This window comes from Sylvia atricapilla, chromosome 3 (genome assembly GCF_009819655.1).
Source record: "Sylvia atricapilla isolate bSylAtr1 chromosome 3, bSylAtr1.pri, whole genome shotgun sequence".
NCBI classification, from domain to species: domain Eukaryota; kingdom Metazoa; phylum Chordata; class Aves; order Passeriformes; family Sylviidae; genus Sylvia; species Sylvia atricapilla.
The window spans coordinates 60,490,115-60,504,002 of NC_089142.1; the positions used below are offsets into that span (position 1 = coordinate 60,490,115).

Below are 13,888 nucleotides of genomic sequence, written 5' to 3' on the forward strand. Positions count from 1 at the left end.
TGATTTGAGAGGAATCCTACACCCTCTGAGATGATGAAACTCATGCCTCACATCAAAAACAGTTTAGGAGTGTGTTCGTTTTTTGTTGTGCTAATCAACATCTTTATTAAACTAAGGCTAGAGCATGAGTTTGAGCAGTATCACACAGTTATCTCTGCTATTGAGTTACTGGCATGCCCCAGGCTTGGTTTTGGCCATTGCTCCCTGAGCCACAGCCCAGACCATAGATAAGGCAGGACAAGGGGCTGTGCACAGAAGTCATACAGATAAGATTACCAGGACTGAGTAGGAAGGTTTATCTGGATGGACACAGGTGTCCCACTCTCCTCCTGGCATGTTTTATTTATGAGTGTACACATAGCTGTGCAGTCCATTCCTCAGCATCCGAAATGAATGAGGACGAGTTTACTGAAGAAGAGGTCATTTGAGTAGAAACTTTTACTTACATATTACTGTGGTCACTTGAGAAACCTTTTTGACAACAGCAGAGCTGCTTAAAATTGATAATCTCCATGTTTTTCATTAGACATTAGTCCATTAGCTTCAACAACCAGTAGTCCCTCTGCATCACTACTGGAAGTTACTGTACCAGTAGCTGTTCAGTGTCTCACCCTTCCTTGTGGTGTTAAGAAAAGTACTGCTTGCAGTAATAATGGGGCTGAAAAACCTTAATCGCTAATGCAATGTTTGTAAAGTTACCTCATGTAGATTTAGAGCTGAACACCTCACTTCTGTACTAGACACAGGAGTAACTTTACTGTCTGTATAATAAAAATCTTAGTGTATTCAGTACAATTTTTTTCGTTCAAATGGATCCCACAAGAGTATATATGGTGTGTGTCGGGAGCATTGGCATTTATTTTGTACAGACACATGATTGTAGTAGGTTTCTAAATTACAGCACTGTTAGCAGAAGATATAGGCTTTGTGAGAAGAGCTGCGCCCAGAGTGGAACTGTTTTAAAAATGAAGGGGTCTGTTTTAGCATAAAGCTAAATGGAGAAGGTCATGCAAGTTTTCCTTTGCAAAAGTGTGGAGTTTTCCAGTCAGTACAGACCAGTTTCCAAGCTGCCATTTTGCACTCAGTTTTTTGCTGTGTCATGTCTCAATGTCTGCTCTACCTCCAGAGCAAGTGCCAGGCTCTGACTTTGCAGTTCAGGTGTGATCAAGTTCCTTGTCTTGGGGCTTGCACGAAGATCAGGAAAAATTGCTGCATATTCTGCCAAATCCTGCAGTTGGAGTTTTAGCACAATATGGGTTGAGCTGTTCATAGCACAAAAGAACTGGGCACAAGGGGTGCAAAGTCATCTCATCTCCTGCTTTTTCTTCTTACAACCTTCACCTCAATGTTTTCGGTTACGAGTTTGATCACATGTCTGGATGTGGCTCAGAAAAAATTACCTGTCTTCATTAATGAGGCATTGAGTGTCTGGAGTGGGAGTGATGTTGGGTGCTAACCAGTGAGAGGACACCCTGGCCCTGTGGGAGAGTCATCCTTTTGTGCCACACCCCGGGCTCACCCAGCACGGTGGCAGCACAGCCAGAGCTGGCCTGTGGCATGTGCAGGTTTTGCCTCGCAGGGAAATGGAAAGATGAAATTTAATATGTGAGCAGAACAGGAAAGAAAGAGGATTTCCTCCAGAAATAAAAAAAAATCCTAAATTTTGCCAGCACATCCTCTTCAACATTCAAAGCAGCACTAAAACCTTTCCAGGTATAAAACATCAGAAAACCAGCATTCCTACATAGACATTTCATGGGCAGGATTGCAGGATTTTTCCCAGTTCATGAGAACTTTAAAACTCCCCCACAAAACCCTCTTCTTCCTTCATTTAATAGGCTTAGTTCTGTTCCTTCATGTGAAACTTCAAAATTTGATACTGTTTCACTAGGTCTCTTGCTGTAGCTTTTGAATCTTAAGTTAAATAGGGATTCAGTAATACATTTACAAACGGGGAAAAAAGGAGAGAATGTGGTGGAATGTGCAGGGGAAAGACTAGAAGAAGGACCTAGAGTACAAATACATAGCAAAACAACTGTTATTTCTGGTTGGTATCACTGGTCTTCACATAGAGGTATATTTTAGCTCTGGTGAGTTCATTGAAGTGAGGCATTTTGGTAGCGATGTATAATTTTGGAAGATGTGATACTCCCACCATAAGTCATCAGGCAAATTCCTTAGTACTGATAATTAGGTAATGTATTTAATTGCCTTTAATTTTTTCCTCTAAAGGTTGTTTTGATTTTAAAATTAATACCCATTTGTAACTAAGCAGGACTGCCCTGTCTTCATTTACAAGTAATGATTTTCAAACCTTATGTACAGGTTTTGGCGGTTGAGACATCATTGCTGACTTGGAGATGTGTTTGGTTTTATTTGTATGAACAACAGCAGTTTTCTGGTATTCTTAGTCTGAGATAGCTAAAGAGGGTTGGTTTATTTTAATGCCAAAGGTTTTTTAAAAATAAAGAACAGTTACCTGAATATTAATTTTTGCTTTGGTGCTTTTCTCACTGTAGGTTTTATGGCAGGCATACAGAGGAACCCCCAAATGTCACAGTATGGACCTCAACAAACTGGACCTTCCATGTCACCACATCCCTCACCTGGAGGTCAAGTGCATCCTGGAATCGGTAGCTTTCAGCAGAGTAATTCAAGTGGTACTTATGGGCCTCAGATGAGCCAGTATGGACCACAAGGTAAAATGTTTGCTGGTAATAGATACAATAATTTATATATATTTTTTTACTATATATGTATATGTGTGTGTCGTGTATGTGAGTAGGTATGTTAAAAACAACAAAAACACGCACACAACATTCCATGTAAGTAAAAATTTAAAAATCCTAAACAAAAAAAGCTTTATCCAAAGGTGGACCTGCCCCCTGTGGAAGAAGCTGTTTCTGTTATTAGCACCTTTCTCTGTATAAAAATAGTGACCTTAAATTAGGCAAGGAAATTATGAATCTGTGGCATTGCCAGGTCTATTGTTTTGGAGCCCAAGCATGTCATCTCTGTGATGAGGCTGCATTTGAGCAAGCATGGCATAAGGGTCACAACACCGATCCCAAAATAGGACTTCTTTTCTTGGATGAAATCCCAAGGCCAACCTGAAATTGCATGGTGACTTTGAGGGTAAAGTCTTCTAACGAGCATAATAATACAGTGGCTACTGTGGAAATAGAATATTGAGCTCTAATGCATATGGTCTGTGAATTCTAACTAACCCTTCAGACTGAGAGAGACAGTTTCTTTTATTTTGCTTGTTTGACAGAATTGGTAGGGAAGTAAAACAAAAATAGAATACACAATTTCTGCCCCTAGGACAACCTTGAACTTGTCTATTGTTTTGCTTTTAATGGATAACCTTTTTAAAGTATGCATCTGTTTAGGGGTTTAATGAAGTTGAAGTCAAGCCATGGATTGTATAAGGGTCAGTATTTTCTTCAGAGGTATATAAAGAAGCTTTTCTATTTCAGCACTTCCTACTGTTGCTTTCTTACTTTAAAGCCTCAGAAAGGACTTGAGCCAACGATGGGAATTTCTGTGGGGCTCACTGACTCTCTCATGCTAGCAAGGATGGTTATTTCAGTCTCCTGAGTTTCTGAGAACTAGTTCTGATGTTTGTTTGCAAGGAGCTTTGCTGCCCTATGCAATGTTCCTTTCTGTTTCATCTCTGAGTAGCGTTTGGTTTACTGTTCCGAGCACAGGGCTACAAGCCAAGATTTCCCAGTTTCTAATTTTGGCTCTCCCTTTTACATCATCTTTCAACTTAGGCAAGTAGATTCATTTCTCTGCTTTGCTTCCCTTAACTATAAAATGGGGCTAGTAATGCCTTATAGCCCTGTATGAAGATTAATTACCTAACTCTAGTTGACTGGTGCTTTCCTTTTATTTGGAAAGCATTTTGTGGCTATAAAATGCTGTCCAAGTGCTTATTTTTATCTGCACAGTGAGCAACTAGCTTAACTGGTAAAAAATGCAGTGGATTTATGATGTGCTGTCCTGACTTCCAGCTGTACTGCTGCTGCTGAGATTCCGAACCATGGGAATAGTGGGTGTCAAGTGCAGTAAAACATTAGCCATCCACACTGATTGAATGGAAAGGTTTTTGTACTAAATCAATGCATTTAAGTAACACGCCAAATACTACTTTCTTTTTTTGCTTGAGTTCAGCAGTTCTTTTCCTCCCTCTGTAGATGAAAGTGCCTATGTAATGATTTTATGGGTCATGGTCAGGAAGAAACTGCTATTAAAAAGTGAACTTGAGGGACAGGAAGAAAATGAGCATCATTGTCATTAACAGGCCATTTCAGAAGAGTTTGGTGAATAATGTGATGGATGAAAACCATGTTCTTCTGCCAGTGCCTGGAAAGTACCAGTGATTCTGTGCACTGGTCATCATAAAATTAGGGCCTTGCAGACCGTCAGCTCTCTAGGTAACAATTAGACCAGAAGAATACTACATTTTCACCAGGTTGGTCTAACCATTAATAAAATCCAGGGATGAAGATAGTGCTATTTCTAAGTTATGTGTTTACCTGGACTTAAAGTTTTAATAACATTTTTTTCATTTTAAGTGAAAGTAATCCATAATCACGACTCTTAACATACCCTATTACAAAGCATCTTCATATGCCAGCAATGATGAATATATAATAATGTTATCCCATTTGCCTTTTTCTGCCAAAATGGGAAATATATTAAAAAATATCTGGGTTGAAACCAAGTTCTTACATTATTAAAGTAAAGTAATTCTCACGGATCTGGTTTGTTTTCCATGTTTTGTTCACATAGGCCTTCTTCCAGAGTATTGTTAAGCTTAGGCTGGGTTTAACAGGACTGCTTGTATTTTCATATATGCATCAAAGCATTCTGGACACTAAGCCTTTGATCCAGCTTTCAATGCTGGATTTCACTATGTGCTGTCCTGAAAAAAATTGCTCAAGGCTAGTGTCCTCTGTGCAATGGAATTGCTCACCATAGTAAAGACTACACCATTAAGTTTGGACTGGAAGTAGCCTCCAGTTCATGAGAGCAGAATGATCCATTTCATGCCTATGGTTGATTTATTTGATTTTCATGTGTTTACATGACACTTAGAACTATAATAAGAGCAGAATATATTTTCCCAGGAAGCAGTTCTGTGCTGGGTCCTAGTCCAATTCTGTGAAACCATTTCCTACAAAAACAATAAATGGCTTTGGCTCCACACTTCAGTGTGTCTGGGATACAGCACAGGAGCATGCAGTACAGAAGATTAATTTTAATTTTTTATTAAATCGCAGCACTTTCCTGTCCCCAAGAATCAAAAAAAAAAAAAAAAAAAAGGCAGAGTGAGGATGGAAGTTGTTACTGAAATAATCTTTTCAGTTTGTATTTGGACAACATCTAGCTCGGGGGCTAATGAAACTCTGGTCTATGACCTGAGCATCAGACTGCTGCCACTGCAAAATGCCCCTTAAATGCACTCTGAAGAGCAGTCACATGCCATAGTCAGTTGGATCTTTTAAGACTGGAGTAGAGAAAAGCTTCCTGTGAATCAGTAAAATGTCTCAGAAATGCATCCTGTCTTCCTAACTTTTCCTACTAAAGCTGTTCTGTTAGGGTATAGCAAAGAGAGAAATCACTACTGAATTTGTTTGAACCACAACCCCAGAGCTTCACTGTAGGTTAAACCCCCTTTTACTTGTGATAAAGTATTATGAACTGAGTATTTGTGCTTTTTATGCTGGACTCATTTCACAAAAGCACTTTGCTGCCTAGTTCCCACTGATTTTAATCCTAGATTTTAATTAAAATGGTAGCATCTTAAGGATGAGATGCACTACGTGTCTTGAGAGTCTGGACCTCTGAATCCAGACCCACATACGCAAAAGTATGTGGAGCTAAGACTTAAACTTTATCTTACTGAAGTGCCCTAGGTAAAATAGTTCAGAGGAATTTGGAACAACACATTTAAATTGTCTGTAGAAGAATATCTTGATTGTTAAGTGCACATGCAAAAAATTCTGGAACTATTCTAGGATGCTGTTAATATGGTGAATCTGATTTCTGTCTCTAAAGCAGAGAGCAAAGCTAGCAGGTAGTTCAGTTTGCCTAGAAATGGCAAGATCTCAGAGTACTTTGTTCAGCAAACCTGAACAAAGTGGACCAGAGTTTCAGCAGCAAGTATGAACATCTGTCTTTGGCAGGTTGTTAGTCAGCTTTTTTATGCTTTATCTTCATTACACTTTTTTTTTTTTTCCTCCTGATTCCTGTTACAGCATTGTTTTTTCTCATGCATTAGAGATGTTGTCTCTCTGGGTACAATTCTACTCTGCCAAAGGGGAGTTGGAATCAAAAATCCCTCAGATATAGAGGGGAGGAGTTGTTCAGTAGTATTGTGCAGCCGCTGTTGCCAGGCTTGTACCCACTTGAAAAGTGTGGGCTCTTGAACTTGGCTGCCTGACACGTCCAGCTGATGTGGGCTGGCCTAGCATCTGCTGCATTCATTGTGTTTAATGCTGCATCCATCTGTTTTCTGTCAAAGCCACTGCCAACAAATTACTAATCTATTAGAGAAACATGGAAATAAGATTGCACTCCTCATTCCTGGCAATTCCTCTTGTATTTTGTTTGGCGGCTTTTTTTTTTTTTTTTTTTTTTTTTTTTTTTTTTTTTTTTTTTTTTTTTTTTGTGGCCTGGGAAAGGTATAAGAATAGCTAGTACTTGAGGTATTGAGGAAATGCTTAGGGGAAAAAACATGGAAAAAAACCACTGAAACTTGTTTTCCTTACTAAAAAGATCTGACTTCCCTGTGCTCTTGGATGTGTATCCCTGGAGATGAATGATTAGGAGCTATTTTAACTGAGCCACATATTTTTATGGAGAAGATTTCACTGCATTTTTCTGTGTTGTGTGTATGCTGGAAAAGCCAAAGCACAAAAGATTACTTTTTTTGTCCCAATTAAAAATAGCATCAAAACAACAGTCGTGTTTTAGCATTGGTGTTTGCTCCTCCACACAGGCTGCTGAATGTACTTTGTAGACCTAAATGACAAAACCAATTGGCTTTATGTAAATTGGGCTGACAGTAGCTCCCAGTGATCATGGGTATCAGGTCTGCTGGTCTAGAGAGAGAATTTGCTTCACTTTGGGAAGTAGTGTTACTAATAGCACGTACATAATACATGTTAACTGCTGCACAAAATCTTTGAGTGCACATATGCACCATCGTGCTGTATTACATTTTTCTTGCCCAAAGCAGCTAGAAACCCAGAGCAAAATCAAAGTTGTGTGCTGTTGCCTGTACCACATAGCAGAGCACTGTGAAACTAGTCAACCCTTCAGTCTGTGGTAACTTATGCTGGATCAGAGGCATGGCTTGAGCTGGTCTCAGCAACCAAAACTCTGGCTGGGGGTGATGGCTCACTGAACAGAGAATATTCAGCTGCCAGCAGCCAAGCCTAGAGGAGGAGAAGAAGTGAGAGGGCAGTCTTAAGACAGCATAAAGATGAATTTGGAACCTTCCATCTCTACTAAACCACATATTGGGGATTCTTCTGTGAGGACTCCGAGGCAGAAACTTGGATTTTAAAGCAGATGAGAATGGTTGCATCATTTCCTTGGGAAGTATAGGTCTCATACATTCTTGCCGAGGAGATCTTGTAGTAGAGTGAGTCAGTTCCAGGGTGGAGAGGAGAAGATTAGCAAAAGCACAGCAGCAGGAGCATATGAATTAATTATGTGTGCATTCAAATGATGGATGAATATGTTTATTTTAAATACAAACAGGAGTTGGATGCCACCAACTCCTCTGCCTGGTAGCTGGGGCCTGAGGAGAGACATGGCTGATCTGCACAATCGGAGGAAGCGTCCAAAGGCTTCTGCCTTCAAATAAGCGTGGGAATATCTGAGAGTAGTCAGGAAACTCTGCTTTGTGGCATCCCACAGGGAGGGAATGGGTCATGTTTCCACTAATCTGGATGAGATGGAAATGAAGACAAGTCAAAACTGATGACTGAAGTAGTGCAATGTGATACGTTTCCTAAAATAGTTTTCCATCATATCTTTAGCCTTCTTTTTTTTTTTTTTTTTTTTTTTTTTTTTTTTTTTTTTTTTTTTTTTTTTCCCTCTTTCTCATGCTGCCTGGGTTTGTTTCTGTAACATTGCATGCTGTATACTCGATTTTTCTTGAGATTTCAACATGACAGGAAAATCAGTACTCAAATGAGTTAAGCTGCTGCAAGCAGAGCACTTTACTCCAGTGACAGCACAGACTGGGTTCAGCCAGGTTTTCATGCTGCCCTTCATAAGGCACCTGCTTATATGAGCATCTTTGTACTGTTGCTGCTTACTTGTGTAAGACTAGTTTTCTCAGAGGAGTTGCACTGTAAGCTGCCACTCCTTATGCTGACATAGCCAAACTGAACTTACTAGGAAAGCAGGGTGGGGCAGGAGAGAGCAGGAATCTTTCTCAGACCCCAGCAGTCCAAATCATCTCTGTCTTAAATGAGCAGAACAGTTAGGAGAAAGAAGCCAGTTGCTGCAACTACAGAAAGACAAAGGAATGAGAACATGAAATTACAAAAATAAGTTCTCCCTTGGACTTAGGTAATGGGCTTCTTATATGCCACATTTCTCTCTACTGCATAAGGCATTGTGTACATTGTGCTGTGCTCTTAACCCTCTGGAGGTTGTGCTTTTTTTTATTTCATGTTGCCTTGGAACATACATTAGACAGAAAATGTTTGAGGGTACATGAAAATCAGATTCATAGTATTATTCAGGTTGAAAGGGTGCTCAGGAGCTGTTCTTGGCTGACCTTGTATTCAAATCAGGGTCAGATAAAAGATCAGACCAGGTTACTCTTGGCTTTATCCAACTGGGTTTTGAAAACCTCCATGCAGGGAGTCTGCATAACCTCCTTGGGCCGTTTGTTCCACTGCTTCTCTGTCCTCTTGTAAAAGCTGTCCTTTGAGGCCAGCTTGGGTCATGTTAGTTCACACGTGTAGGTTCTGCAGCTGCTAACTTCCTAAGCAGAAATATTTGCTCAGAAGTTTTAATGTTTTTCTCTGTGCTTTTTTATCATTCCATTCAGGAAACTACTCCAGACCACCGACGTACAGCGGTGTGCCCAACACCAGTTACAGTGGCCCAGGACCCGGCATGGGTATAAACGCCAACAGTCAGATGCACGGACAGGGGCCAAGCCAGCCTTGTGGTACCATGCCCCTGGGACGGATGCCATCAGCCGGGATGCAGAGCAGACCATTTCCTGGAAACATGAGCAGTATGACCCCAAATTCTCCTGGCATGTCTCAGCAGGGAGGCCCTGGGATGGGCCCACCCATGCCAACTGTGAACCGTAAGGCGCAGGAGGCGGCTGCTGCAGTGATGCAGGCTGCTGCAAACTCCGCTCAGACCAGGTATGCATTCCAGTGAAAGGAGTTGGAATAAGGAGGAATGTTTTTCTTGTCGTTTCTGGAGTAACAGTACTGTGTAGGTGTGTGAATGTGCATTTATACATGTTCTAGCTGTGCCCTTATCTCTGGGAGGGGATGGTGTGTCCGAAGAATACTTCTTCCTCATCATCTCCTTTTCTTAAGGAGAAAGTATGCTGTTGCCTGTTTGAATTATCCTCTCAAAAAGCATTTGTGACAATGGTGACGATGGCCACTTCTAGTTTGGTTCTTGGCATTATAGCTTTAAGAAGACCCACAGGATTGCAGTGACATTTAACAAGCCCTCTGCAACTTTAAACTTTTTTGAGTTTTTGTACTTTTTTTATCTTTGGTAAAGAGAGGGCCAACATGTCCTCAGCAGCTTACCCCTGCTAGAGACTAAGGAAGCCTGTGAAGCTGCTCATCAACTCTTGCATCTACTGCCCATGTTTTGAGCAGCAGTGCTGATGGCAGTTCTCCTCTGCAGGATGTTCTCACTCCTAAGCAGGCCTGAAGAGGGAGAGAGGAGGGCAGGCTGAGGGGAGCAGCTGGAGGGGAGAGGCAGAGGGAGGCGTAAAAACAAACTGTAGTTTTCTGGAGTTGATACCTGCCACTTGTAGAGAACTTGCCAAAAGGACTGCAGAGGTTGGAGCTATCCTCTGTCTTCTTGTCTCGCCTTAGGGCAGCATAGCTACATGTTGCCATTTTTACATGGATTTTGGTAAAAGGCACTTTGCTGTCTTAAAATGCCTGAATATTTGCAATTAAATCTTTTTTTTCGGTGAAATTTTTCTGATTAAGTCACATCCACATTTCCTTGGACTCATTTAACTCCTGGCACATTTATTACCTTTTTCTGTTGCAAGAAGGTCCATAATGTTTGAGAATTACAAAAATCTAGTTGCACTCTTCTGGTGAACATGTTCATATGTGTGTGTGTTGCTTGCTGCACTTACACATATGTGTACACAGATGCACATACATTCATCCAGATACTTATCATTCAAGACCAGTGTTTGTGGACACTAGAGTTGCTCTTATTCCAAGATGCAATGTTAAACAAGAAATAGGAAGCCAGTGTGTCCCTGTATTTGTTACTTTCTTGTTTTGAGAGCTTAAAAGACAGGTGGCTACTGATGATAAGCAGCAGCAAACTTTTAAAACAATAACAGTTAATTTAGTGTACTTCATGTTCTTGCTCAGTAAAATAGAAACAGGCTCCCTTAAAACAGACCACACTCCAGCAGATATCTGTGAACCAGCAGCCCCTTTCTTCTGTTGGTTGTTTTAACAGACCTGTCTAGTAGGATTTATGGAAGTCTGCTTCTGTCTGTCTGGTTTAGGCTATAAGCTGATAGGTCAGGCACGAAGGAATAAATAGGCCATCACTGCAGCTGCAGGAACAGGATTTCTCTGTAATCATAGAATGAAAGGAAAAGCTCACGTTTGTTGGTCTTGACAGCAAGAAAAGAGTTTGTGTTAAGTGGAAAGCATTTGGTTGTGATTCAGCTTACACGTTGGGCATAGTGTGTGGTGTTTGATCAAAAACTGGGTTAAATGATTACCACTCCTATCTCACATCTTCCTCCCAAGTCAGTTTTGTAGAACTGCTTTTTCTTTCTAGCTTTGACTGGACAAAACTGCACCATTTCAGAGCATTCCTATCACCTGCCCATTCCGGTGATCCAGCACCTATGGAAGTGCTGAATCTGTATCACAAATACTGGCAAAAGGGTTATTTATAAACTGCAAATTGGGAGGAACTTGTCACACCGCTCTCATGCCAGGGGGTTGCAAGCACACTGTTTTCCTCTTTGATCTCAGGTCAGCTGTAGGGGAGAAGGCATAATGGCTTTTGGCTATTCCTGCAAGCCCTCAGGACTCACATATGGAAGGAGTGTGTTTGACAGTGACTCAGATTCGTGATACAGATCAAATCCAGAGAGACTGTTCTTTCGTTCTGCTTCAGGCCACCACACATTAGGTCACCTGTTTGTTCCAGCCAGTCTGGGGCTGGCAGACACCCCACGTTTTCTTCAGAGCACCCGAACTATGGCAATGCTCAGGCTCCCTCAGTGCACCAGCCTGACCGGTATGGATAGGTAGCAATGTAAACTGGGCTTTCTGTGGGACCTTGGCATTTTAAAAAATGTTTGTGAACATCCCATCTGGCTGCTGAAGGAGTATAAAAATCACATGAAAGATACAGAGATACCTGCATTGTAGCAGGGATTTTAGTTTTTTGTTTTCTTTTTACTAACACCACTGTGACAGTACAATGAAAATCTGCATGTCACTCACTCACACACCTGCATGGCTTTTGGCACAGCTCCATTTCCTTGTGCCTAAAAGGGAAATGAAGAACCTTGTCACTGAGAAGGAATGAGATGTCTCCTTCCCTGGCCCAGGCATCATCTTTCTCTCTTCATTGTTGGTGCTCTAGTCTGCAGCGGTGCATGCAGCCACATTTTCTGGACTTGGTGGTATTGTCACTGCTGCCTAGGCAGAGAACTGCAACCCCCAAAGTATGATCCTTTTGTGAGAGATGATATACTCCAGGAGTGATTACAGGGTTTCTTAATGGGATTTTCAAGGAGGTTCTAGTACACTGTGGTTGAGTGTGCATGTATTTGAAAAACTAGTCTCTAGAAGAATTTTTAGGAGCACCGAGTATCCCTTGCAAAACATTTGCCTGAAGTGCAGCTACTGTTTTCTCACTAAAGTCCTCTAGACTGATTTCTGAACCATATCACAAATTACAGAACTGGGAGAAAGTATCTATGTTGGTTCCCAGCCTGTTGCTCCTTCACAAAGAAGTCCATCTTCACCTGAGATTTAACCTTTATGGACTTCCCTGCCATCCTGTTATTTCAATTGTTGCCTCTGTAGGAAATCCTTAATACCCAAATTATTGCTGCCGTCACAGCAATTAACAAGTTTTAATTACCAGTTTTCTATAGCTGCTAGTTTGATTTTTCCCTTAATAACACCATTCATATATGTGCACAGAAAAAGCAGAAAGAAAAACAAAAAATTGGAACACAAGTCTACTGGTTATCCAGTTTAAAAAAAAAAAAAAAAAAAAAAAAAAAAAAAAAAAAAAAACAACCCTTAGTGAAATGGAAGAGCACTCCCACCATAATACTTTGCCTAACTGGGAAGACATCTACTCTTATATATGCCAACATGCATAAACAGTGCCCAGCCTTTTTCTTCACATGTGTTGAGTTCAGCTGTGGAGCTCAAAAAGTGTGGATTTTTATTACTATAAAACAGTCTCCTCTGTGTAGAATTAAGAATAAAATTAAATGGTTATGTCATAGTCATGGTTGTGCAGCAGTATTTCTGTTCAAGTTGGTTGTGATCCACTTCAAGGTCAACTTGTTGACTCAGTAGCCAAGTATCAATAGGGGAGAGAAATTCATCTTCAGCTCTTAATCCACAGGATCTGTCATTTCCCAGCTCAGGAGTCTCATTTAGACATAGAACGCTGATTTGCCTCTGCCTTGCCAAGCCACACTAAGCAGCAGTGTAAAATGAATTTAAATGGCATGCATCAGGAAAAAATCTCTTCCACTGGGACACAAAATCAATGTTCATTAACTAGAGCAGGATGATCAGGATCTGAGTGTCAGCCAGTTATACCTAGGTATCATCCTCAGAGCAGACCATCACCCTTTTCATTAGAAAAGATTAAAATCATATTAATGAAAGTGGTGGCTGTCAAGATACTGGGTTTACACCATTTGAATTATCCCTTGGCTTTATCTTGAGGTCTTCTTTATGTTAAGCTTAAAATAATTTCTACAGCTACGTAATACCTTCCCAGGAACCTAAAATCTTTGCTAGTTAGGTTTGCTAGTCTGTCTTGTGCAGGCCAGTGTTTCCCAAATGATAGCTGCAATGTCAGGCTAGAGAAAAGAAAGGTTTTTTAAGACCTCGTCATTGAATCTCTTCACTGTTTCAGGCTACCCAGGGTGTTCAAGCTTGCTCTGAGTGAAAGTTCACAGCAGGCAATGTTAAATAAATCTCTAGTACCCTGTGTAGTAATTCACTTTCTTTTTCAGGAGGAGAGTGTAAAGGATCTACAAAACAATGTTTTCCTTTTTATATTTGTCTTGTCTTGGTCTCAGCATAACCATTGGCTGGTGTGGACTGTATGTTGAAGACCTAGCACAGCCATAGAAGAAAAGACTCTTCATAACTTAGGTTGGCATCAACTGAAACCCCAAGGGCAGGTTCTGCTGCTGGAGACTAGAGCCCAGAGGAGACTTTAAAGGACCAGGTGGCTCCAAAAGATCTTTTATCACACTGTGATTCTTAGAATCACTATAAATAGATAAATGTTCCTGTGTGTACAAAACTGCATCACAATCAGCCTTCAGTAAAAAAACCCAGTTTTAAGCAAATGAGATACTGTTTTCCCTGTTGATATGAAAGGCAGCAAATTTAGCCAATATCTT

General features: G+C 40.7%; 1 protein-coding gene across 6 annotated transcripts in view; it reads left to right on the forward strand.

The window, feature by feature from the left end:
• Nucleotides 1-13,888, forward strand: part of ARID1B (AT-rich interaction domain 1B) — a 323,744-nt gene that overhangs the window by 254,870 nt on the left and 54,986 nt on the right. For all 6 annotated transcript variants that reach the window (XM_066315514.1, XM_066315519.1, XM_066315515.1 and 3 more), the window contains 2 exons: nucleotides 2,520-2,699; nucleotides 9,083-9,410. In XM_066315514.1, the coding sequence (XP_066171611.1) occupies nucleotides 2,520-2,699; nucleotides 9,083-9,410 (508 nt within the window). The remainder of the gene's footprint in view (nucleotides 1-2,519; nucleotides 2,700-9,082; nucleotides 9,411-13,888) is intronic.